The 27534-nt window shown below is 40.3% G+C and overlaps 1 protein-coding gene across 1 annotated transcript in view; it reads left to right on the forward strand.

Moving 5' to 3' along the window:
• The window catches only part of LOC142596415 (chromodomain-helicase-DNA-binding protein 1-like), an 83728-nt gene that overhangs the window by 16203 nt on the left and 39991 nt on the right, over nt 1–27534 (forward strand). Inside the window, exons 2-6 of the mRNA XM_075725518.1 lie at nt 18782–18983; nt 21107–21208; nt 23096–23163; nt 26031–26180; nt 26467–26720. Coding sequence (XP_075581633.1) covers nt 18782–18983; nt 21107–21208; nt 23096–23163; nt 26031–26180; nt 26467–26720 — 776 coding nt within the window. The remainder of the gene's footprint in view (nt 1–18781; nt 18984–21106; nt 21209–23095; nt 23164–26030; nt 26181–26466; nt 26721–27534) is intronic.

A 27534-nucleotide genomic window follows, 5' to 3' on the forward strand; every position in this document is an offset into this window, starting at 1 on the left:
ATCTCCCGTTTAATTTGTTCAAAGGCTTGTTGTTGCTCAGGGCCACGTTTGAAATCATTCTTCTTCCAGCTTATGATCTGACTGTAATTTGGAATATGCATTCTCCAAAAACCCACAACGCCCAAGAAAGCCTGTGTTTCCTTTTTGCTAGTTGGTGGGGACATGGCTGTTATTTTGTTGATCACATCCATTGGGATCTCAGGACGTCCATCTTGCCATTTTATTCCTAAAAACTGGATCTCCTGTGCAGGTCCCTTGACCTTACTTTGCTTTATGGCAAAACCAGCCTTCAGAAGGATTTGGACTATTTTTTTTCCCTTCTCAAAAACTTCTTCTGCTGTGTTGCCCCACACAATGATGTCATCAATGTACTGCAGATGTTCTGGAGCTTCACCCTGTTCCAGTGCTGTCTGGATCAGTCCATGGGAAATGGTGGGGCTGTGCTTCCACCCCTGGGGCAGTCGGTTCCAGGTGTACTGAACACCCCTCCAGGTAAAAGCAAACTGGGGCCTGCACTCTGCTGCCAAAGGGATGGAGAAAAACGCTCTAGTGATGTCACTTGTGGCACACCACTTGGCTGCCTTTGACTCCAGTTCGTATTGAAGTTCTAGCATGTCTGGCACGGCAGCACTCGGTGGCGGTGTAACTTCGTTCAGGCCACGATAGTCCACTGTTAGTCTCCACTCCCCAGTAGACTTTCGCACTGGCCATATGGGACTGTTAAAGGGTGAGCGAGTCTTGCTGATCACTCCTTGGCTCTCCAGTCAATGCATCAGGTTATGGATGGGAATCAGGGAGTCTCGGTTGGTGCGATATTGCCGCCTGTGCACAGTTGTGGTAGCGATTGGCACCTGTTGTTCCTCAACCTTCAGCAACCCCACAACAGAAGGGTCCTCTGAGAGACCAGGCAAGGTGGACAACTGTTTAATTTCCTCTGTCTCCAAAGCAGCTATACCAAAAGCCCACCGGTACCCTTTTGGGTCCTTGAAATACCCTCTCCTGAGGTAGTCTATGCCAAGGATGCACGGAGCATCTAGGCCAGTCACAATGGGGTGCTTCTGCTACTCATTCCCAGTTAGGCTCACTTCAGCCTCCAGTACAGTGAGCTGTTGGGATCCCCCTGTCACTCCAGAAATACAGATGGGTTCTGCCCCTCTGTAGCTTGATGGCATTAGGGTGCACTGTGCACCGGTGTCCACTAGAGCCTTCTACTCCTGTGGGCCTGATGTGCCAGGCCATCGAATCCACACAGTCCAGTAAACCCGGTTGTCCCTTTCCTCCACCTGGCTGGAGGCAGGGCCCCTCTAATCCTGGTCACAGTATTCGCTGTTCACTTCCTGTAAATTTGTAAATGTGAATTAAAAGTCCCTTGATTAAGGTCGGAAGTAAAATTAGCCCTCTTACTCTGTCTGGGGAACTGCTCACTGGAAACTGGAGCTGCAATTTTCCTGGGAGAACCGCCTTGTGTAATAGTTTTTCCTTGCAACTCACGCACCCGTGCCTCTAGGGTCAAGGTGGATTTTCCATCCCACTTTCTCATGTCCTCTCCATGATCACGCAGGTAAAACCCCAGGGTGCCCCGTGGTGTGTATCCTCTGTATCCTCTCTCTTGAGCATAAGGACGTTGACTCCTAATGGCTGAGATACTGGTCCGTACAGGTGGGGAGCAGGACAGATCCTCTCTGAGTTGCTGGAACTCTCGGCACATTTTTTCAGACAGTTTTTCCACAGCCGAAACGCAGGCCTGTAGGTAGGAAGAGATAATTCCTTCATATTCCCGGTGTCGGCCAGCCACTTCATCCACCGTTGGTGCCTTGTCATCTTTCCAGGCCAGTATTGCCAATGAGTTGGAATACGATGCTGGTGTGCTCTGTAGCACCTTCCGCCACATGGGTTGTGTGCACCTGCCTTCATCTGGATCTTTGGGTAAGTGCTCATCGTTCAGGTCACTATAAATCACCTCCAGCATGCCTAACTCCCTCACGTAATGGATACCCTTCTCTACGGTGGTCCGTTTGCCTGGGCGGTATAAAACATCCTCTTTGAAGGGATACCTTTCCTTCACACTTGACAGAAGTAGCTTCCAGAGGCTGAGGGTTTGTGCCCCTTGTCCAGTTGCTTTGTCAATGCCCCCTTCCCTGGAAAGAGATCCCAGCTGCTTGGCTTCCTTACCCTCTAAATCCAGGCTACTGGCCCCGTTATCCCAGGATCGGAGCAGCCAGGTGATGATGTGCTCGCCTGGATGATGACTGAAATCTTTTCGCATATCTTGCAGCTCACTCAGGGATAGGGATCGGGTGGTTACCATCTCATTTATGGGTTCTTCCTCCTCTGGTTCTCGTGAAGGCCCTGGTTCGTCTTCATCCCTTACTAAATGAGCTGATTTTCTTGTGTATTTTTTCTTCTGTATAGGGGCAACTGATACCGGTGTGGGTTGGTTCTCTGTTTTAGCCACGGTGCCTGTCACTGGGGTTGGAGTGGCTGTAGTGCCTGTGGTGGGTGTTGGAGTAGCCGCAGTGCCTGTCACTGATTTTGGAGTGGCCACAGAGCCTGTGGCGGGGGTTGGAGTAGCCACAGTGCCTGTTGTTTTCTCATCAGATCCAGAGACCTTTTATTTCCCTTCAGTATACTGAATAGTGTTGACCATGGCTCGATAGGCATGGGCCAGCCCCCAGTACATTGCAGTGATTTGTGTCTCTTTGGAGCTACCAGGGTGACAACATACTTCTTCCAAATACTTTACTAGTTCTTCAGGATTCTGCACTTGTTCAGGGGTGAAGTTCCAAAACACTGGAGGTGCCCACTGCCCTAGGTACTTGCCCATACGATCCCACACACCCTGCCACTCATAAATATCCAGCCTTGGGGCAGATCTCTGGATGATATTCTTAAATTGCTTACTAACCTTCATCAAAACTGAAACAGTATTCCCAGGAAATACCAATAGAAGTACCTTAACTACCCAAGGATGTTCAAGATACTGAAAAGTTATTGTAATGAAGGAGGAAACATCATAGAATAAGGTAACGAAGGTACTGTTCTGTATTTCCTCCACAAAAAATCTTTCAGAGGAAGAGGTATAATTGCTAATCCTCTCCATAAGGTGATACCCGAAGTACAGTAATGGCTTCAGTACAAACCCAAGATACCAAATAGTGCTCAAGGTCAGTGTTTTAATAACAAATCTCCCAGGCAAAACATCACTAATCACTGCAGAGCACAGCAAACTGCAAAACGCAACACCAATCTTTCACATGTACAGCAAAAAAAGGAGCATGGTGCAGATCAGATGAACTAATATTGTGACTGGCAACTATTAACGGATTCCTTAACACACTCTGGTTCATATGTTATTATCTCAAACCCTTCGGGCCCCACGTTGGGCGCCAAAAAGGACTGTTGTGGTTTAGCCCCAGCCAGCAACTAAGCACCATGCAGCCGCTCGCTCACTCCCCCTGCCCCGATGGGATGGGGGAGAGAATTGGAAGAGTAAGAGCGAGAAACACTCCTGGGTTGAGATAAGAACAGTTTAATAACTGAAATAAAGTAAAATAGTAATGATAATAGTAACAATATAATAATAATAATATACAAAGCAAGTGATGCACAATGCAATTGCTCACCACCCACCGACCAATACCCAGTCAGTTCCCGAGCAGCGATCGCTGCTCCCCGGCCAACCCCCCCCAGTTTCTATACTGCCCATGACACCATATGGTATGGAATAGCCCTTGGGGCAGTTTGGGCCAACTGGCGTGGCTGTGCCCCCTCCCAGCTTCTTGTGCACCTGGCAGAGCATGGGAAGCTGAAAAGTCCTTGACTGTCATAAGCAGTACTTAGCAACAACTAAACCATCAGTGTGTTATCAGCATTCTTCTCCTACTAAATCCAAACCACAGCACTGTGCCTGCTACTAGGAAGAAAATTAACTCTATCCCAGCCGAAACCAGGACAACCTTACATAATACAGTTTTAATACTATTTAAGATCTATCAGCATCCATTACTCTTTTTCGTCTAAAGTTATCTGAAGTGTCGAAAGCTGAAACAGATTAGATTGAAATGTTAAAGTAAAACTTGTGTCTATGAAGTGCAGGGCATGCATGCATAGTATGTGCTGTATAAACCCCTAACTAGGCTATCTCTAAAGTCGGAACAGTGGAGTTAATTCTAGTGAGGATTCCTTTTTTTGTTGAGTTGTCAAAGCAGCATAATGGAAAGCATTAACTTCATGTTTGTTTTCCAAAGTGAAAGTATAGTTTTCCCAGCTGTTTTATTAATTAAAAAAAATAATAATCCATCCCTCTAACGCCAGTTGCTGGTGCTCTAGGATGTGTAGAGGGTTCACTTGGTTGGAAAAGCCTGGTTAGAACTTCCCTGCTGCAAGATGAGGATAATAGTGAACTTGTAGGGATGGAATTAAATTCTTATTCTAGAACACTGCTAAGTTCAAAGTATCTACTGCACTAGGAAGTTAATATTTGTAAAACTGGGAATATGATGAATGCTGCAGATTTAAGAAGGCAAGGCAAACTTACAAATAGAAGCAGTTGTGACCATGCTGTCGGTCTACCCATCTGTCTGTCTCCTCTTTCTGATCACAGCCTGTTGAACCCATTAGTTGATTCCATCAGTCAGAGGTCATAAAGAAAACTGAGTTCTGTGGGCTTTATAGAAACAGCCAGTTGGGTAGAGGGGATAGATCTAAATTATTGCCCCAAGTGAAGAAATCCAAGAACAACATAATGGATAGCTGATCATTCAGCACATGCTGACCATTAAGCTTGCATGTAGCATAGTGACTAATGGGGTGGGAAGAAGGGGGAAGAGAGAAGTGTTTAGGTGATATTAGGTGCAAATCTCTAGGAAACCTATGAGCAGTAAAACTAAAGAAACTTTAACAACTTTTGTGTGGTTTTTTTTATGTCAAGCTTCCATATTATACCTAGAGGTATTCTAGAAAGTCAGTAAACTTTGAATCTTTTATGAATAATTCGTAAGCTGTTTTGTTGTTGTTGTTAGATTTCTGCTTCCAGTAAAGATGGTACAAATTTTGGGTTTCTTCTAGTAAGTGGCAAAATATTCCTGATTGCTTATATTAAAAAATAAAAACCAACAAAAAAACAAACCAAACAAAAAACAAACAAAAAAAACCCCAACCAAACCCAAAACAAGCCTTGTCAGTTGAGTAGAGGAACATGAACAAAATAAAACAGTGTGAACAAAGCTAGTCTTCTGAACTTTTAGAGAGTTATAAATAAGACCTCCAATAAACATTAACTTGTCAGGGACAACTCTGATGACTTTGTATTTATGAAGTTTTTTACTACTTGAAACGAGACACCTAGCTAAAGATAATGTAGGAATAATACTGCATATCAAACTATGACCACTCGTAAATACCAGTATATCAGTTATTCAAAAGCTGTAGCAATTCTCATAAGACTAAACCAACTAAATATCAAAAAATATTCCAGACAACTTTATTATAAGTAAATATCAGGAAGATGCAAATTACTTAAAACATGATAGTTGCCTGTGAAGTGAGACTTTGTTCTGCATCTTAAATGTGCTGCTGAGCACATTTTAAAGCTTTAAAAAAGTTTTAAAATGTTAAACTTTTTTCCCCCCTAGGCTACAGGGTTAATGACTGATGTAAGCCTAATTCACAGACAGATCTTGGAAAACCTATTTGTGTGCTTGCCATTTGCCATCAGGAAACTCTGTTTTTGTAAATGAAGGGTGAAGGTTTCCAACATTAAAGAATTGAGCCCTTTTCCTGTCCAGCCTATTTTCATTATTAAAATAATTATTGTGAAAGGTGTTTGATCCTTATGGGGTACCTTGGTATGACTTGCTCCTGTTGTTGTTGTGGTTTGTTTTTGTTGGTGTTGTGTCATCCCCCCCCTTCTTCTTCAAGTTTTCCAGAACTCTAAATGATTTTCACTAGGAGGAAAATTCCTTAAGCTAGCTGTGGCTGCAGACAGATATCCAACTATTACCAGGGAAGTGAAGCTGCATGTAGTCTTCAAATGGTCTGGAAATATGAATTCTACAGAATGGAAATAAAATCAGTAACAAAATAGCTACTATTGATGGCAAATTATCACTACTAGGATTTTAGTGATCCTGTTCTATTCAGAATGCTAGGAAGAGAAGCAAAACAAGTTGAGAAAGTAACTGAGAATTGCTGCTGGGAAGAAACTGCAGAGAAAGTCAGACTTTCAAAAGTAGGTAGAAAAGGAGAGATGAAGGCAGATACAGTGACAAATCTAGGCAGCAGCATTGGTGATACAGTTAGTAATAATGACAATGAATCTTTGAAAAGTATGTCACTTTAAAAATATAACACTTTACAAATGTAGCAAAGCTGTTTTTCCCACTTTGATGTCTGTGTAAGCTTCCATGGTTGTTGCTCTGGGGTGACAGTCCTGATCACAATTAAATATAGCCAGATCTAGGGGAGCCACCATCACTACTTTGGAAAGTAAAGAGAAGCAGTGGATCAGGGCTGGCTTTACAGAAATACACAGCCTCATGGATACTGCTTTATATTGTTTTAAAGAAACTCTTACCATGAATTGCAGAAGTTGTGGAAAGCCTGTAGTATTCTCAGTAGTAGGAGGGCTGGAGAAGGGGCTAACTGGAAACCTTAGATTGTATACACTGGCTAGCACTGTGGTAAGGAATTGTAGCTGTCTTCTGTTCCCTGTGACTGGCTGTGAAGAAGCATTTCTGAAGCATGTGGGAAAGAAATGGCCAATTTGTCATGCTCCTGTGTTCCTTTCCACTGTTGAGTCTCTTCATCTGGCTGGTAGATGACCAGAAATCTTTCCATTGCTGCAGGTGCTGAGGCTGAAGTTCTGTTTGGCCACAAGTAGAAGCAAATTTCTTGTATTTTCACAGTTTAATAACTTGTTGCACTGTTTGGACTTTCCTTGGCCATGTTAGCGACCTCTGAAGCTGTAAATTTGTGCTAGTGCCAAGCATGGTGAAGGTTGTAGGCTGATATAAACACTGTAATCTAATCTTGCTGCTTGATGTTAGAATTTCTGTGTAATAATTACAGTGGTGTCTACTCTCCAGTTTTTTATTTACTTGAAATTACTGCTTTGGAGTGTTTTCAGTAGTTCTAGGTGAAATATCACATATAAACATTATCTGGATAGCAAGTAAGTATAAGCACACAAACTTTATAGCAATGCTCTGAGAAACTGACTCTTAAATTTAAGAAAAGAATTTTTGTGTAGTGTTCTTGAAAGCATTCTGTTGCAAACTTGAATAGGAGTAAATACATATTAGTTAGCTAGCGTTAAGAAAGCAAGGAAGGGCAGTTATAGCTGAAGTGCAACACAAGCTCCAGGTAGAACAAGGAATGCAGAAGTGAAACATTGGTGCCAATTGAATAGCAATCTGGTTTCCCATCTTTTTGCTCTTCCTATGTTTCCTGTAGAACAAGACACGGAGTGCTTGAGCAGACCTTACTTCTCTGTAGGTAAAAAAGGGTGTGCTCAGTAAAGCTTATATGGAAAGTAGCTGGCTGGGGTACATTGTACTTCCTTTTTCCAGTAAGCAGAAAGTGGCTTCTTGCACCAAGGTCCCTTACCATTGTTTAAGTTCTTGAAAGCTGATGTTAATACAAGACTGTAATTTCTGTGGATTTAATTTGCTTTGTTGATTTAATAGTCTGTGGACCACAAAAGATAGTTAAGTAAAGCCAGCTCTTTGTCAGCATGTCAGCAGGCTTGAATTTGCTGTATAAACTCATACCTTCACAGAAGATTAAAAAGATAAATTGAAAGCCACTATTCTAAGTTCCTGCTTTCAAGAAACCTAAGTGGGAGTTAAAACACAGATTCCCCAAGCATAATTACAGAAGTATTCTCATCTATTGGTTTCTTTTTGGTAGAAGTAGGTAATACAAATTGGGGGGGGTGGGGGGAAAGGAAAAAGTGTGTATGTATAGAGAGTTGTACTGGGTTTATGTGGCAAGGTTTTGAATCATAGAATCGTAGAATAGAATCATAGAATGCTTTGGGTTGGAAGGGACCTTTAGAGGTCATCTCGCCCAACCCCCCTTGCAGTGAGCAGGGACAGCTTTAACCAGATCAGGGTGCTCAGAGCCCCGTCCAACCTGACCTTGAATGTTTCCAGGGATGGGGCCTCCACTGCCTCTCTGGGCAACCTGTGCCAGTGCTTCACCACCCTCACTGTAAAGAATTTCTTTCTTATGTCTAGTCTAAATCTATGCTTCTTTAGTTTAAATCCATTATTCCTTGTCCTGTCACAACAGGCCTTGCTAAAAAGATTGCCCCCATTCTTCCTATAGCCCCCTTTAAGTACTGGAAGGCCGCAATAAGGTCTCCTCGCAGCCTTCTCTTCTCTAGGCTGAACAACCCTAACGCTCCCAGCCTGGCCTCATAGGAGAGGTGCTCCAGCCCTCTGACCATTTTGGTGGCCCTCCTCTGGACCCGCTCCAACAGGTCCATGTCCTTCTTGTGCTGAGGGCCCCAGAGCTGGACGCAGTGCTCCAGGTGGGGTCTCACCAGAGCAGAGTAGAGAGGCAGAATCACCTCCCTCGACCTGCTGGCCACGCTTCTTTTGATGCAGCCCAGGATTCGGTTGGCTTTCTGGGCTGCAAGTGCACATTGCCGGCTCATGTTCAGCTTTTCATCCACCAGCACCCCCAATTCCTTCTCCGCAGGGCTGCTCTCAATCCCTTCATCCCCCAGCCTGTGTTGATATCGGGGGTTGCCCCGTCCCAGGTGCAGGACCTTGCACTTGGCCTTGTTGAACCTCATGAGGTTCACACAGGCCCACCTCTCCAGCTTGTCCAGGTCCCTTTGGATGACATCTGGTCCCTCAGGCATGTCAACCGCACCACTCAGCTTGGTGTTGTCTGCAAACTTGCTGAGGGTGCACTCGATCCCACTGTCTGTGTCATTGATGAAGATGTTAAATAGCACCGGTCCCAGTACGGACCCCTGAGGGACTCCACTTGTCACCGGTCTCCATGTGGACATCGAGCCATTGACCACGACCCTCTGGATGCGGCCATCCAGCCAATTCCTTATCCACCGAACTGTCCACCCATGAAATCCATACCTCCCCAATTTAGAGAGAAGGATGTTGTGGGGGACCGTATTGAAGGCTTTACAGAAAGCCAAGTAGATGACATCCATTGCTTTTCCCTTGTCCACTGATGCAGTCACTCCTTCATGGAAAGCCACTAGGTTGGTCAGGCAGGACTTGCCCTTGGTGAATCCATGCTGGCTGTCTCGAATCACCTCCCTGTCCTCCATGTGCTTGAGCATAGCTTCCAGGGGATCTGTTCCATGATCTTCCCAGGCACAGAAGTGAGGCTGACAGGTTGATAGTTCCCAGGGTCCTCCTTTCTTCTTTGGTAGTGAGGAGACTGCAGGGGTGGGCTCCATCAGAAGAGACCAGGGGCTGTCCCTGTGCTGGACAAAGTCACTTCCAGCTGGCTCCAAAATAGACCTGCCACTGGCCAAACATGAGGCAATCAGTGAAGCTGGTGGCGCCTCTGTGATAGCATTTAAGAAAGGGTAAGATGCTGTGCAGCAGAGTGTGTGAGAGAGAGGGAGGAATGAGGGGGGGGAAATGTGAGAGGAACAACTCTGCAGACATCAAGGTCAGTGAAGAAGGAGGGGGAGGAGGTGCTCCAGGTGCTGGAGCACAGATTCCCCTGCAGCCCCTGCTGAAGACCATTCCAGAGCAGGTGGATGTGCCCTGAAGGAAGCCGCAGCCTGTAGGGAGCGCATGCTGGAGGAGGCTCCTGGCAGGAACTGCAGCCTTTGGAGAGGAGCCCACACAGGAGCAGGTTTTCTGTCAGGAACTTCAGCCCCTGGGGGACCCATGCTGGAGCAATCCATTCCTGAAGGACTGTACCCCGTGGAGAGGACCCATGCTGGAGCAGTTCTTGAAGGACTATCCTGTGGCAGGGACCCCACGTTGGAGCAGGGGAAAAGTGTGAGGAGGAAGGAGTGGCAGGTGAACGAGCTGTTATGAACTGACTGCAACCCCCCATTCCACATTCTCCTCCTCCCCCCACCCCCCCGGGGGGGTGGGGGGAGGAGGTAGAAAGTTGGGAATGAAGGAGTGAAAGTGAGCCTGGGAAGAAGGGGGTTGGGGGGAGGAAGGTGTTTTAGTTTTGTCTTTGTGTCTTGCCATCCTACTTTATTTTTAATTGGCAAGAAATGAATTTGAGTTGTCAGCCTAAGTCAGGAAAAGGGAATCGAGTTCGTGCCTCAGAATAGATGAGGATGGGAAATAACACTTCTTGGTAGACTGAACTTAATACTCTTTGTTCCCTTTGCTTTATATTAGTGGTGATGAATAAGATGAATCTCTTTTACACATCTAAATCAGATTGAGTAGTTCAGTTTAATAAAAAAAAAAAAGCCCACTTGTATTTGCCTAAATAAACTTACCTATGAACTTTCAGTTTTAAGAGTTTGGCACTTGGTGTCTGTTACTTCTATTCATTCTGGAAGGGGCTCTTCATATTCAAATGCATGGCCTTCCTTGGACTTCTGGTTTATTAAAATAATGGTGGACTGTCATCTCGGATGCTTTTCAAAGACCTTGCAGAAATTAATCTTTTCTGTTTTTAATGGGTTAAACTTTTATTTTGCTCAAATTGATATTCTGTTTCCTGTTGTTTTTAAATTGGAGGATTGTTAAGGCAGTGTAATGTAATGAATGCCCTCTAAATCAGCAGTGATAAATTGTCCTCTTGGGTCCTTTATCAACGTAGACCTACCTTATACAGGAGTCTAAATGCTCTAACAGTGCTTTTGCAGCATGGCTTGTGTAGCTTTCTGTCTTGAAGTTTCTCTTCCTAGTGCCTTGTATAAATTAGCTGACTGTTCCTAGTTGTGTGTTCTGATCAGGGGGACCTTGTTTTAAGAGGTAAGCTAGTGAAGCTAAACCTAAGACTTCTGAAAAGAACTAGTGACTCTGTAACAGAATGCTTGCCTTTAATGTTTGTCAGTGATGGTTTTCTTTAAGTCTGTCTTTTCCTGTCATCTCCCCAAAACATGCTCTTATTTCATTCCATGGGTATTTATTGTGGTTTGAAAAATTAACAGGTGCAAACATGCAACAATTATCTCTTGGTACTCTCAGTAAGCTATCTTGCTTTTCTTGCAAAATAGTTTGAAAATAAATATTGCTTTTGTGGATCTCTCTTAAATTGGTCTTGAATATATTGAGAATATCCAGAGACAGTGTCTATAAAATGTAATACAGACTAACTTATTAGTTGTGTCAAACTTTCATACCAAATCAGATTATCAGATTTGACATATGCTGCTGTACAAATGCAACTATTTGACTCAAGGGCTAGGGGTGTGAGAAGCTTCTTTACTACATATCCTGGAAGATGCTCTCTGTAGACTTTACATTGGTTTGTCAACATACATGAAACTATACTTTTTTTTATGTAGAGCATTCTATTCATTCTTAGTATATATAACTACATGCCTACTACTGCAGGTTAGCATTGTTGGTTAACTTTGTCATCATTGCAGTGATTTGTTTGCATGGTAGAGAAGTAGTCTCACCTCAACAGGACTGAAGAGGTCATCGTTATTGCTTTATCCATCACTTTTGCTTCTTTTTTTCCATGGTCCCGCTGTTTTGTTATGCTATTATAACTGTTATGTTATAACTGTTATGCAGTTATGTTATAACTGTCATGCATTCCTGTCTTTGTTTAGTGTTGTTGGTTTTGGGGTTGGTTGTTGTGTTGTGGGGGGTTTTTTTGTTGTGTTGTTTTGTTTTTTGGTTTTGTTTTTCAATTGAACAAAGTACAGTGTATGTAATGTATGGTTTCTTATTCCAGAATACCTTTTATCAAACAATGCTGTTTCAATTTTACTGGGGTTTATATAATATATAAACAATATATTAAAAAAATTTCCTCCGGAAGGCTTATATGACACACTTTCAAAAGACAGACTTATAAAAGCAGGAATTCTGTTTCAAGTAACAGAATTAAGTATCTAAAAGAGAACAAATGCTCTTCAACAAATACTGAATATTCCCTTTCTGTATACATCATATTAACAGCATCTTTATTCTCTAGCTTAATTTGCTTTGCCCTATTGTTTTAGATCTAGAGTTCTTCCAATTCTAGTCTTGATAGTATTTATAATTTCTGTTGACATTTGGTCTCTTCTTGGAAGCACATTCATCAGTGAAGAAGGGGGGGGGGAAGCAAATTACACCACAGGCTAGAGTTGGTTGGAAGAGGACAGCAATGCAAGAGCAGAGTAAGGGGAGGACATAATGTGACAAGGTAGGACAGGGTAAATTGACAAATGCAGGTGAATAGTTAACTGGAAATTAAGTTTTGTACACTGTCTCTTTCTCAGCATCAGAGAATATTTAAAGCTCTTTAGCTAGAGGAGGAATTGTTTGTATACTACGCCACAGATAATGCAGGGAAAATCAAAGAAGCCCATAGGCAAAGGAGGAAAAGAAAATGTGACAAGGATGTTAAAATATGACTACCTCACAGCTATTATTTCCATGAATTTACATTTTAAATGCCTTTATTATAGAACTTAGGTTCTGCTTCTTTTATTAAAAGGATGAAAGGAAACAGTCTTGCTATCATGAAAGTGTGTTGTGTTTTGGCGGGGGTGTTTTCTCTTTCCCCTAATGGAACAACTATTTTAAAAGTCAAATTTTGGTATAGTCTGAAATGCTCTCACTTGTAGATTGGTTAGCAATGATAGCTTGCAATGATTATTTCTAGAAAATGTACATGTTGTCTTAAACTGTATCTCCTTTCCTTTTCAACCTCAAGAAGGAGTAAACCACTTCTGACATACTGCTGATAGAAGTTGTTGGAGTGAGAGATTGCTTGTCTTTCAAGTTCTCAAAAGAATGTGAACTTTTCTCAAGCTGATTATGATCTGTCATGATCTGTCATTATGATCTGCAATCTGTCATGATGCAATGTGGAATGTGTGTGCATGTACTAAAATTGAAAACAACAAAAAAAAACCCTTTTAATTTGAAATTTAGTTAGTTAGTTTTTCTAAATTCTGTATTGATTTGCACCGTTTTATACTTTGGTTTCAGGATAGCAGTCTTAAGAAATATTGCCCTGTTCAATTGTGCTCACTTGTTACACTGCTTTGTGGGGTCTGTAAGTTGGTAGGATGTTTTTTAAAAACTGAATCTATTCCTTCTATAGACTGCACTGACACCGCTAAGGGGGTGCTGTGTTGGGGGAAGGTTGGAGAGGGCATTAATAGCAATGTCAAAATAAGTTATTCTCATGGAGCATCACTCACCAACAGGCAAATATATTGTTTGAGGACCAAGACTGTGTTTTCAAGGTGCTTGGCTTCAGCTGTGATAGCTCATACTGCTGCTTTGTACCATTTCTCAAATTGTGTGAAAATTGCTGAAATTCAGAGTAAATGTAGGAGCATTTAAAGTGAAACTTTGAAGTTGCTTCTTTCTTAGTTCCCCCTCTATTTGCAAGGAGATGATAGATGTAACTTTTTTTTTAAAAACATGCATGTATGTAACTGTGTACCTTTTCTTAAATAATTCCATCCTTCCTCCTAGGGTTAGCATCTGAATTACTAGGGTTTAATCTGAATTATTGCTCATATGGTAGAGGGTCATAGGTAATCCCATGACAGGGATTAGAGACTTATGTTCATTTTTAATAACTAAGGGTTGCTTAATGTGTCCGTGTTAGGGAGAAAGGAAAGCTGCTCTCCATTACTGTTTTTTACCCCTTAGTGTGCCAGTAGTTTTGTGTTTGCAGTATAGTGTGGGGAGGCTGGGGGAAGGGAGTTCTGTTTTTCTTTCATGAATACATTGCTAAAATACTGTAGAAAAAAAATTGGCTACAGTTAAGTCCTGAGGCAGGGTGAATCTGGGCCCTGCTTAAGTGATACTGAGAAGTAATGACTTAAATTTTGACTAGGTCAGCACTACACAAGTGAAACAAAAATAAAAAGCAAAGTACATATATATCCCAGTGAAGTTACATCTGCAAAAGCAAAGTGCTAGAAAGGGATGCTCTCTGGCGGTAAATTGACATGGTGTAGCAAACTGCTAGTAGCTGTGTTGAAAAGAAGTTGAAATTGAAAACTATTACTATGGTAGCTTACTACAGTAGTTTTTCAGTAAGATATAATTTTCAAAATACTTAATTTTCAATACCCCAGTTTTTACTATGGGCACTGCTTAAGAGATGTGGCTAGAATGCTGCAGACATTTTGGTGTGAGGGAAGAAGTAGGTTTTTAGTCTCCTCTTTAGCTAACGTTTCTTTCTTTGTTCCAAGCAAGTCTTGGCATATTTTGGAGACTTTCTTGAAATTTTTTTTTTTTTAAGAAAGTTGAATAGATCTGTCATCCTTATTCTTGCTGCTTTCTTACAAGTATTACTCCAAAAACAAGGAAGGCGTTGCTTTATCTTGGAAGTTGATCATGCAAGTTGGTAGTCTGGCTGATGCTGATCTGTTTCTTATACATATTAGAATATGTAGGTAGTTACCTTTTAAAGATAATTGAGAAATAAATCTTAGGCTGAAAATTTCCGTTCAACTTCTGTTTGAATAGGTAAGTAGTCCTGTTAGGCAATAGACTTTTTTTGTGGTATTGATACAAAGATGTTTTCTTTCAACTGTTGCAATCTCCAAATAGCTTGGTTAGGGAATGAGTTTCCCTTTTTTTTTTTTTTTTTTTTTTTTTTTGTGTGTGAGTGTGTATATATAATTCCCCCCCACAGGTTTAAGAAAAAGATGATTTCTGTGAGAGAGCAGAGGCAGTGAGTTTGATAGAGGGAGTGGCTAAACTGAGTTCCTTGTTCTTAAGCCTTTTCATGACACCTGTGTTAGTGCAAAATTGAATTTGAAAGATGTTAGTATTAAGTTCTTATTTAAAAAAAAAAAGTCAGTTGAATGTCATAGTTTGAAATACTGACATATCAGTTTTACACTTTGTGAAAGAAGGAATGTTTTAAAAAAAAATAATTTTTTTTAAGGTTTGGCCGAAGTACAGGAAAAACAAGGACATAGTCTGCACCTGGAAATATGTGACAGCTAGTGATTTGCCTTGGCATAAACTTGTTTTCTTCTGGCTCTTAGACTACAGTGATCTCAGTGGTAGAAATAAAAGTATCAATTTTCTCTCTGATGTTTGGAAAAGTTGGGGTTTGGGGGTGGGTTTTTGGGGGTTTTTTTGGGGGGGTGTGGTGGTGTGGTTTTTAATGCTGAAAATTGAGCATTTATCCTGTAGCATTTACTGTATAGTGTGTGTTTTGCCTAGGGATCCTCATCACTGTTACTGTTGGTTTAAATCCATTATATTTATCAGAGGAAAGTCCTTTGATACACACTGTTGCAGCTATTGGAGTTTTAAAAGTATTGTGTCATGCAGTGCTGCTTGTACGGTCTCAGCAATCTATAGTGTATCTTCATTGCAGAATATGCAGAACGTACTCATATATTGCCCTGCTTCCTACCTCCTTTGCAGATACAAACTTTTGATTTTGGGGTTATAATACTGCCCTTGTAGGGGTTGTGTCTCCAAGTCAAAGTTCTACTGAAGCTTAGGGTAGAAATGGACCTCCCCCCCAGTGAGAACACATAATAAATTAAATGTGTGCTGGTAGTCCTCAGAGCCTTCCACAGCTGGTCATCCTGTGGCCAGTGAATAGGCAAGTTCTCCACACTTCAGTAAAGATGAAGTCACAGCTATTCATCTTGTCTGTTTTTTGTGTGTGCTGGAGTTACATCAAGATCTCTGTGAATATGCGGTACGTATAAGAGGGTGTACAGACAGAAACTAGTGTAGTTTCACACATCTGCATTAATTTGGATGACTAGAGTTGAAGTAAACTCTACCCAGTATACACTAGTCCTCTGTGCTTGAACTCCCATAGGTACTTTTTACCAGTGAATTTGAAACTTTTTAAAGCATGTATGCCATAGCATCTCAAGATTTGATAAATGTTTTGGCAAGGCCTTGTTTTCAAAAGAACTTGCTAATGCTCAGTTTGCCTTTTCCCATTTTCTTGTTGTGCTGATTTAACACTGTGGGATAAGACAGCTTAGTAAGACCTTGTGGATGGTAGGGCCTTTAAACTTTATCTTTCTGTTTTTTCTTTATTCTAAATACAAATTAACTGTTAGTCTATGGTAGTGATCCTGTATTCTTCCTTGTAGAGGGTTTCATTAGGATAGCCCTGAAACAATTGTGGTGAACCTTATTATTTGATTTTTTTTTTCCTTGTTTCTTGTATTTTCCTTTCTTCATCTCCCTATCCCTCTTGCTTCTAGCTACAGATTTGTATTATAAAAGTCAGTTGAATACTGACTTTGAAACTTTTACTCTTTTTCAGGTGTTACTATTAGTTGATATGCAGTCTGGTCATATTACCCTCCTCATGTCCAAATTGGGTCAATTTATTGTGAGAAGCAGGGATGATGAGATAGGTCTTATTTTACTGAGCCTGCTAAGCCCAGTGGGGAATCCATTCCCAGGCAGCCATTGTTAAGAGGCAGTGTTGCCAAGATAAGGAGTCTATGTATTTTGTCTGAACACTGAATATTGTATGATCCACATCTGTTGATGGATTGGTATTACTTAATGGAGAGCATAGATGATAGCTAGTTGATCTCTTCATAAAGAAAATTATTTGGAATTAGTCGAGTTCTTTACATCTGGCTCCTGAGCAAATACTTGCAATATCTATTAGACTTTTTCTTTCTATCTCACAATCCTTTTGTTTTTGAACTTGCCACTTACTTCCTATGTTGAAAAACATTAAACTGTTAAAATTTCCCATCAACTGTGAATCTTAGTGACATGATTTTTGCTTATTTATCTAAATGTAGGATTTGGGCATTTTTGGTGGCATTTTGTGACAGGGTCTTGTCTGGCAGGTATTGTGTCTTGAGGTTTCTCCTTGCTGAATTTTCTTCTCTTCATGTACCATCTTCCACAGTCCCTGTGACATTTACCTATGGCACTATTCTAGGCTGAGAAATGCTATTGTTTTATAATGCTCTAATTTACCCAATGCTAAAGGTAAGGTAACAGTTGTGTACAATAATACTATTGTATTTAAAATATCTTTGGTGAATCACAGTGGATGTTGCCCTTAATTTCTGGTAAATAGTTTAAACTCACCACTGCAGCAGGTGCCTTGCTTTTATTTTTCAAGTCAGGTTAATATGTTAGTGTTATGGCATCATGCCTGAAGTAGGCCCTTGATGACAGGAATGGGAAGTTTGGAAGCGGCCTTGTTGCTCCCCAGTTTTCTCCTCAGCAAGTGTAAGTAAACCAGCAGTCATATTTTTTCATATCCCCCACTTCAAAATAAGGAAGCTTTTTCATGCTTTGTTTCTTTCTTTCAAAGTCAACAGATAGAGATAGTTGGTTGAGGTGCTGTCTACAGGAATCAGTTTGTGAATAGCTTCGTTCCCCCCCCCCCACTAGTACAATTTAATTGGTGTTAGCAACAGGGAGAATAGTGGTTCTGTTTTGTGGCTTTAAATGTTGTCAGTAAAGTGTGTTCTAGTGCAGAAGATGATCAACCTACTGCCACCCCCCGCCCCTTGCTGGCTGACAGCCAGATGAATTGTGCTGGCAGTGATAGGCTTAGACTTTGATATCAGCTTTTGGGTTTTTATTGTTTTGGATTTGGGTATTATCTTTACTGGGAGTTTCTTTCTTCTAAAATGCTTGCAACCCAAGTGTACATAATTTGAAATAATTTTGCTTGTGTGGTATTGTAATTACAATATTTTCCCTCATGATATCTCTAAAGTATGGTAGTATTTAACATAATGAGGAATTTGATTAAAGTTTTAACTCTGCTTTGTAAAATTGTTTTAGAAAACCAAATGTTTCTATGTTTTTGAATAGTCATGAAATAAATGTTTAACTTTTAATATATTTAAATAGAATAATATTTAATCTAGCGTGAAATGAATGTACAGGTGGAATAATCCAGTGGCTCAAGAATATGCTAAGGTCACTGATTATGACTTGTGCCAAGTCATATAATCACTGACAAATTCAGAGTTTGTCCGTGTGAGGAATGTTACTGCTGTTATTTTAACAGTATAAGGTGGTCTGCATGGATTTATATTATGTGTGACAACACACTTCTGGTTTTCCAGTTACTTTTATAAACAGTTTATTTAATCAAGTGTTTGGTAGTATTTTGTATATAGTTGGTCCAAATCACAACATGAAATGTAGTCTGCAAGTACTTCCTTAAAGATACTTTTTTCCCTATTGTTTTTATGAAAAAAGTAAAGCTAGGGAAACAAAACAGAGTTTATATTTGCTTCAAAGAAATGCATGCTCAAAAAAAAAATTGGGGGGGACACTGCTGATCTAAAAAGACTTAAAACAATTGTGTGTGTGTGTATACACAAAAATATGTGGGGTTTGATAGAACTAAGTAAGGGTTTGGGTAGGTAAGAAATATCCTTGTTTGACTCCTCTACATTAATGTTCTCCTTTCTTTCTTGCCTCTTTCTCTTTTTTTTTTTTTTTCTTTCTTTTAAGGTTTAGTGAAAAGTATCTGATTAAACTCTGAATTTTCATTCCTGATTTATTTAATACAGTGCATTCATTTGTATGCTATCCATGTGTCTGGGCTAACCTAACAATTGATTTATAGGTGAAGTTAAAGTCTTTTTAATGTCACTTTTTTTTTTTTTTAATCCTCTTTAATTACCCATTGGTAATATCCTGTTAACTTCTAATTGCAGCCAATCAGATGATGATTCTGGGTCAGCATCAGCTTCTGGATCTGGTTCAAGCTCTGGAAGCAGTAGTGACAGAAGTAGCAGTCAATCAGGCAGCAGTGACTCTGAGTCAGAGTCAGGCAGTCAATCAGAATCAGAGTCTGACACATCTAGAGAGAAGAAACAAGTTCAAGCTAAACCACCACCAAAAGCTGATGGATCTGAGGTAAAACAAAACACATAAATTAACCCTTGGGGGGGGGGGCAGGGACCACTCTGTGCAGAGTAGTTAGAAGAGCAGTTTTAATTTAAACAAACAAACCCCCCATAATTTTTACGTAGAATTTTAACTTGATTGGGTTAGTGAATGCACATGCTTAGCTCATAACAAACATTGGGCTCTTAAATTCTCATCTCTGTAAATACCTACAGTTAGATACTTACCTAAATTTTATCATGCAGAAGCACCTATTAACTTGTTGCATATTTTTGAAGACAAAGCCACACATAATGTTATTTCTAAAATTTTAAGTTGTCTCTCTAATGCTTAATTTCTTCATATCAATAAATGATTGTACGACAGTGTCAGGCTTAGATACAGCTTGTCTTCTGTATGGGGAAAAAGTCTGCCAAATTTAGGAAAAAAAAAAAGTGTTTAGAAATCTCTTAAATGCAATGGATGAAAGTTACCTGAACTTTCCTCTGTTTCTCTGTGTAATATGGCCTTAATTTGGATGAGATATGATATATATGAAAAGTAATAAAATATTTCCTACCGTAAGATTCAAAGGCTGTTAAGGATTCTGTTTTTGTGGGGGTTTTTCTGTTGTTGTTCATGCTTTTGATAGTGTCTCTCACAGTATCCTTCTGGACAACATGTCCAGAACACAGCTAGACAAGTCCATAATATGATGGGTGAACAATTGGCTGATGGGTCGGGCTCAAAGAGTTGTAGAAAATGGGGTTACATCAGGCTGGTGGCCAGTCACCAGTGGGGTTCCCCAGGGCTCAATTTTAGGGCCAGTGCTCTTTAATGTTTTTATAAATGATCTGGGCGCAGGAATCGAATGTACATTAAGTAAGTTTGCCGACGATACTAAATGAGGAGGAGCTGTGGACTCCCTCGAGGGTAGAGAGGCCTTACAGAGAGATCTGGATAGACTAGAGAGCTGGGCAATCACCAACCGCATGAAATTTAACAAGAGCAAGTGCCGGATTCTGCACCCGGGACAGGGTAATCCTGGGTATACATACAAATTGGGGGAGGAGAGGCTGGAGAGCAGCCCCGCGTGGAAAGAGATCTGGGGGTTTGGGTTGATGGCAAGTTGAATACGAGTCAACCGTGTGCCCTGGCAGCCAAAAGGGCCAACCGTGTCCTGGGGTGCATCAAGCACAGCATCGCTAGCCGGTCAAGGGAGGTGACTGTCCCACTCTACACTGCACTGGTGCGGCCCCACCTTGAGTACTGTGTGCAGTTTTGGGCGCCTCAATATAAGAAGGACATCAAACTATTCGAGTGTGTCCAGAGGAGAGCGACCAAGATGGTGAAAGGTCTCAAGGGCAAGACTTAGGAGGAGCGGCTGAGGTCACTTGGTTTGTTCAGCTTGGAGAAGAGAAGGCTGAGGGGCGACCTCATCGCAGTCTACAACTGGGGCAAACAGGAGGGGCAGTGGAGGGGGAGGTGCTGATCTCCTCTCTCTGGTGACCAGCGATAGCACACGAGGAAATGGAATGAAGCTGCCTCAGAGGAAGTTCAGATTGGACATTGGGAAAAGGTTCTTCACTGAGAGGGTGGTCGGTCACTGGAACAGGCTCCCCAGGGAAGTGGTCACGGCACCAAGCCTGTCAGAGTTCAAGGAGCATCTGGACGACGCTCTTAGTCATATGGGTTAGTTTCAGGTAGTCCTGCGAGGAGCAGGGAGTTGGACTTGATGATCCTTATGGGTCCCTTCCAACTCAAGATATTCTGTGATTCTGTGTACTTCGGTATTCCCATATAAAGCAAAAATATATCAGGTAAGTGGCCTGAAAGGACTTATCTAGATCGGTTTAAAAATTTACTTTAAAAAAAAAAAAGCTATCTTAATACAGAGGCCTGCACAACTATTGTTATACTTACTGTAAAAATTGTACTGGCAATTCTCATATAAAATTCCTTTCTGCAGAAGTCTCACTATTTTAAAATGCTATCCAATATTATTAACGCGTGCACTATTTTATAGTGAGGTTTTTTATTATTAATAAAACTGAGATCCATCTTAGTGATGCTACTCATCTTAAGAAAAGTATGTGGTAAACTTTAAAGTTTCAATAGGTTTAAATGACTTTTGTATCTGAATTCCAATTCAGTTTTGGAAGTCCAGTCCAAGTATACTTGCTGTGCAGAGATCAGCAGTGCTCAAGAAGCAACAACAGCAGAAGGCAGCCTCATCAGACAGTGGTTCAGAAGAGGTGAATAACATATAAGTTAGTAAATAAAATGTAAACACGCGTGTCTCATTACCCTATATGTTAGCATAAAATTATGTAGAGCCAAATTCTGTTCTCTTAAGTGTGTGTGTGTGTAAAAAGTCTGGTTTTAGTCTATAAAAGTAATGTTCAAATAACTGACATGTTTATAAGGAAACATGGGGGGGAATATTTAGTTGCATGTTTTCAGATGAGTTGTGCCAAAATGATAGCAGTTTAGACTGATATTTTTAGCTAGATATTCTGTGATGTATGGACAAAATTTTCAAGTCACATAGCATTAACTTCCATTGTATTTCTGCCTTCTGAGTTCCATAAAGATAGTTAAAAATACTAAAAGACTTTTCCACTATTGTTTCTATATAAAGGTAGCTGCTGCAGGTTTCAAAAACACTATATGGAGTAGAAAGCTAGATTTTTGCAACATTTGTAACAGTTATAAAAGAATTCTTGTATTTTGAGAACCATATCTCAATTTCAGAGATTTGTTTAGCCTATGGTTTAGGTTTTTAAAAAGTTCACTTTCTGCAGTAGGAATATCTTTTAAGGACACTAGTGACTGTGAATTAGAATTTATTTAAAAGCAGACTTTCATATTTCCTTCATTATAAAAAAAAAAAGTAAGCATTGTGATCACAAGTCTTTAATCATTACTCTGGGCATCTTTTTTTTTAGTCAGGTTTAGCTGCTCATCGTTAAAACTAAACAAAGGAGTTAATCATTGTCGTGGTTTAGCCCCAGCCAGCAGCTAAGCACCATGCAGCCACTCGCTCACTTCCCCCCTACCCCGATGGGATGGGGGAGAGAATCGGAGGAGTAAGAGTGAGAAACACTCCTGGGTTGAGATAAGAACAGTTTAATAATTGAAGTAAAATAGTAATAATAATAATAGTAATAATAATATACAAAGCAAGTGATGCACAATACAACTGCTCACCACCCGCCGACCGATACCCAGCCAGTTCCTGAGCAGCGATCGCTCCCCCCAGCCAACTCCCCCCAGTTTCTGTACTGCCCATGATGCCATATGGTATGGAATAGCCCTTTGGGCAGTTTGGGTCAGCTGGCCTGGCTGTGCCCCCTCCCAGCTTCTTGTGCCCCTGGCAGAGCATGGGAAGCTGAAAAGCCCTTGACTGGCATAAGCAGTACTGAGCAACAACTAAACCATCAGTGTGTTATCAGCGTTATTCTCATCCCAAATCCAAACCACAGCACTGTGCCAGCTACTAGGAAGAAAATTAACTCTATCCCAGCTGAAACCAGGACAATAATATATAGTTAAAATATTTATTTATAGCTGTTGCTAAGTACTCTTTTCCTGAAGACTCTCTTTCAGGATAAAAATGATCTAAATTTAATCTCTATGAAATTGGTTTTAGGAAAATAATTTTAAGAGGGTTCATCGATTTATTTCTTTTTTGTTTAGGAGTGGAGAGAGAAGAAATATACATGCTATTCTTAAAATTTTCTTAGTGGTGTTTAAATGTGAGAGGATATGAAAGGTGAGAGAGCTCTCAAAGGGCAGGAGATTTTATTAGGCTTTTGATAGAACCTTCATCTTGATTTATTAACTTGCAGCAGTCTAAACTATGACTATATGTAGGCACAATGATTATATTTTAAGACAGTTTTTTTGGTAGTGTTTTCTAGAGTTCTGCTGACATGGTATATTCATAGATGGAGAAATATGAAATCAGTAGCAATTCTGATCTTATTCAATATCAGTGGGTACACTGAGGGGGATGAAGAGGATAAGACATTAAGAATATGATTTCAGTTTGAAAGTGGGAGCTGAATTATCTTTTCAGTACTAAAAATACTTCATTCTTTTTGTGGTAATGAATCATATATTCTTTTCTTCATCTGCAGGATTCATCAAGCAGTGAAGATTCTGCAGATGACTCTTCCAGTGAAACCAAGAAGAAAAAACATAGAGAGTAAGATGTTTTTCATAAATAATATAATTTTTTGTTATGGTGGCATAATGCTTATAATTACCCAGGCTTCACTTCTCTGCACTTGAAGTACATAATCTTATGCTTCTCAATTTTGATTAACGTTTTGGAACATTTTAAAATAAATACTCTCAAAGGAACATATATATCTGTATTCATTTCTGAGCAAAAGAGACTGTATTACCTACAGTGTTATTGAAAAACATTCTTCAGCACTTTTTGTTTTTAAAGTAGTCTTATTTGTGGCATATTTTTGAGCTGAAGGTCCTCCCTGAAAGTTATTGAAGAAATAGGAAACTAGTTAAGTAGGTTGTCTCAGATAAAATTTAAGTTGGAATCCCATAGTTCATGCCAAATTTTTAAAACACTTTAGAGGCAAAAACCCCCAAAATTATTACAGGTTTGACAGTAATAAACTGTCTTGGCTAGTCAATAAAGCTAAGTTGAAATTGAGCTGGTTTTAAGCTGTAGATCAAAAAGTTTGTGAAAAAGGTTATACCTTCTCATTGGTAGTGACCTCTGTGTGTGTGTGGGGGGTGTTTTTGTGTTTTGTTTGGGGTTTTGTGGTTTTTGGTTTGTTTTTTGGTTGTGGGTTGGTTGTTTTGTGGCTTTTGTTCTTGTGTTTTGGGTTCCCCCCCACCATGAATGGTGTATAGAAATTGAATCATTCTCCAGTTCATTCCTTTTCTCCATTTAATTGAATCATCTCAATATTCAGGGTTGCCAATATAAGGTCTTCAAGAAGGGGGGGGGGGGGGGGGGGGGGGGGGGGGCAAAAAAGCTTGCTATGCAAAATAGTACTTCTATTAGTGATGAATTGTTATTAACAGTCTTCTGTTACTTAAGAATGTGATTGCACCTAATAACATACTCTATTACAGGAAAGATATTTAAGTTTAGAAACTAGTAACCAAATAACCTCATATATCCAGTGCTCCAATTTTGATTTATACCTATTTTGAAGAAGTATGTTTGCAGTTGTTATCTGACATGCAGATCGGATTTCTCTATATATAACTTACTCTAGGGCTTGGATCCTGTACTATGGTGTTTTATATGTTGTCTATATCTCCAAATAAATACAGGTGGTAGATTTGCATAGGGTGGGGGGAGTTGGTTGGTTTGGGGTGGGGTTTTTTTTGTTTTTATTGGGGGGGTGTGTTGTTTGGGTGTTTTTCAATTTACTGCTTGCAGAAAAAAAATCTTTTAAGGAGACAGATGATTCTATAGTATTCCCAGGACACGGATGTATTCACCACAATGAAAATGTAACTTCTAGGACCAATGCATATTTAAGTGAAAGAAGTGTCAAAGCACTGATTCTTAGGCTTCCTGATCTGAAATTTAATTGAAAAGGTCTTTGAGTAATATTCCACCTTTGAAGGCCATTAGTACTGTTTGAGCATCTTGGTCAAAGACCCCTAAACCTGATAATAGATGGTAGTATAAAGGTTTAGCAACCTTTCAAGAATGCATGCCAGCCTTCCCCCCCCCCCCCAAGCTATTAAGATTAAATTTCTCTGTACAAACAGAGTCTGAGGTAAGATACTGTTGATCAGTGAGTACATCTTTCCTGTTGCAAAGTAGAAGATCTCAGCTAAACAGGAGCACAGAGATACTGCCACTGGGAGTCACAAGTGGCTTACTCACAGTATCTTGCATGGGTGTGAAGCACTGATTTGGAAGCACAGTGGGGGCTTTTGGGAGCCAGTGCCTCTCAGATTGCCATGGTTCAAGTCTTTCTGTGTGTTTCTCAAATCTGATTCTGCATTATTTTTGGTTCCTGTGCTGAAGTTGGTAATTACGCACATGAGGCAGAGGGAACGTAGCTATTGGAGAATTTTGGATTCTACAAAATATAACGTTATGGGGTTTTATGACTTGAGCATAGGTAAGTTCAAGTAAATACGTTATCTTTCCAGCTAAAGTCTTGTTAAGGATTTTGGGTTTATTGATGTCAAATTAACTCAGTTATTAAAGCTGTAATACTGTTGTGGTTTAGCCCCAGCAAGCAACTAAGCACCACGCAGCCACTCGCTCACTCCCCCTGCCCCAGTGGGATGGGAGAGACATTTGGAGGAGTAAGAGTGAGAAACACTCCTGGGTTGAGATAAGAACAGTTTAATAATTGAAATAAAGTAAAATAGTAATGATAATGATAACAATACAGTAATGATAATAGTAATAATAATATACAAAGCCAGTGATGCACAATGCAATTGCTCACCACCCGCCGACTGATACCCAGCCAGTTCCCGAGCAGCAATCGCTGCTCCCTGGCCAACCCCCCCAGTTTCTGTACTGAGCATGACGCCATATGGTATGGAATAGCCCTTTGGGCAGTTTGGGTCAGCTGGCCTGGCTGTGCCCCCTCCCAGCTTCTTGTGCCCCTGGCAGAGCATGGGAAGCTGAAAAGTCCTTGACTGGCATAAGCAGTACTGAGCAACAACTAAACCATCAGTGTGTTATCAGCGTTATTCTCATCCCAAATCCAAACCACAGCACTGTGCCTGCTACTAGGAAGAAAATTAACTCTATCCCAGCCAAAACCAGGACAAATTCATACAGAAATCCAGATTTTTGGTTTGATTTGTTTTTTTACATCTACCTCTTGAAAACAGAAAACTTAATTCAACTCCCTTTGAAGCCATTGGGCATTTTTACCTGTTATCCATTCATGATAAGTTTCTGTCCTTCTAGCTGAAATAATATAATAACATTTTTATTCCTGTGAAGAATGTTGAAATTAAAGCAGCAAACCTGTGGTGAATACCTGATTTAAAACCAAAACAAACAAAAAACCACAAAAAACTAATGTGGGTTACTGTTTTGTCTCTCAATATGTACAGTGAAGACTGGCAAATGTCTGGGTCAGGGTCAGTATCAGGAACTGGTTCTGATTCTGAATCAGGGGAAGATAGAGAAAAAAGCAGTTGTGAAGATAGTGAATCTGACTATGAGCCAAAAAGCAAGGTCAAAAGCCGGAAACCTCTAAACAGGTAAGAAGTCTTGCATTTTAGATATTCTGGTACTATTTGTAATTCATAATCAAGTATTGTACTACTATACAGGCAAATGAAAACATTAATATTTATTACAGTTTTTAAGTTACAAAAGATGTTATCATACCAGTGGTTTGTGTTGAATACCTCTTTGCTGTCTGCTCCAACTGAAAGTGGTGTAACTGAGTGGTCATGAAATTTCTGTATTTGTTTCTGAATACATATGGCTTGTAGCTGTCTGTGTTGAAACCCCACTGTTGTATTGTATCTTATTGTCTTCAAGAATTGAGCCAAAAAGCGGCAAAAAGATTGCAGGACAGAGAAAGAGGCAGCTTGATTCATCAGATGATGATGACTATGATAAGAGAGGATCTCGTCGCCAGGCAACAGTCAATATTAGTTACAAAGAAGCTGAAGAAACCAAGACAGATTCTGATGACTTGTTGGAAGTTTGTGGAGAAGATGTCCAGCAGCCTGAAGAAGATGAATTTGAAACTATAGAGAAGTTTATGGATAGTCGAATTGGCCGAAAAGGAGGTATTTTTTATCATCAGTGTTCTTAAGATGCTGCAGTGCATTGTGGTGCAATATAAACAGCAGTTGTTCTCAGCTGTAGGTAACCCATGATGTTTGTAAAGAATAAGTTTAAAAATACCAGAAAGTAATCTTATTTTGTTTTTCATACTCATAAGGATGTTTCTTTTGTAAGCCTTATAAAGTAAAACATAGAAGAACTTACGTAACTAACTAATGTAAAAAGAAAAAATGAAGTGGAATATAGCTCCATATTGCATAAATGCATACCATACTGTTACACCACTATTTGTTTATTGATACCTGATAGGTATAAACTGTATACAGGGGGGTGGAGAAAAAGCAGACTGAATAGGACAGCTAACCAGTAACCTGAATGCTGAAGGATGATGTTGGGAAGGCTGAACCATTGAGATTGTGATTTCAGTTATTCCTGTACAAATAGTCCCAATACAATGCAACGGATGGTGGAAGCTAAAATTTCAGTCGTGTGCTTGCATGTGCACTTCTAAAAGTAATTTTATGAATGATGGTAGGGGTGTCATATTTCCAGCATCTGATGGGATGCAGTGTCCTGCTTATGTGGTTTGATTTTTTTGGTTTTGTTTTGTTTTTTCCTGCAAATTAGGGTTCCGATTATAGAAAACTTGGGCCTACTCACACTTCAGAACTGCCTTTCTCCATTAGTTATACCTGATCTCTAGAGTTTCTGACCTATCTCAGAGCTTGCACTCTGTTTTCTCTCAACTTTCTTTTCCCATACTATCCTAAATTCCAGTGTATTCTTCCTCAAGCCCCTTACTCCAATGCACAGTGT

Source organism: Pelecanus crispus, chromosome W (assembly GCF_030463565.1).
Source record: "Pelecanus crispus isolate bPelCri1 chromosome W, bPelCri1.pri, whole genome shotgun sequence".
Taxonomy (NCBI): Eukaryota; Metazoa; Chordata; class Aves; order Pelecaniformes; family Pelecanidae; genus Pelecanus; species Pelecanus crispus.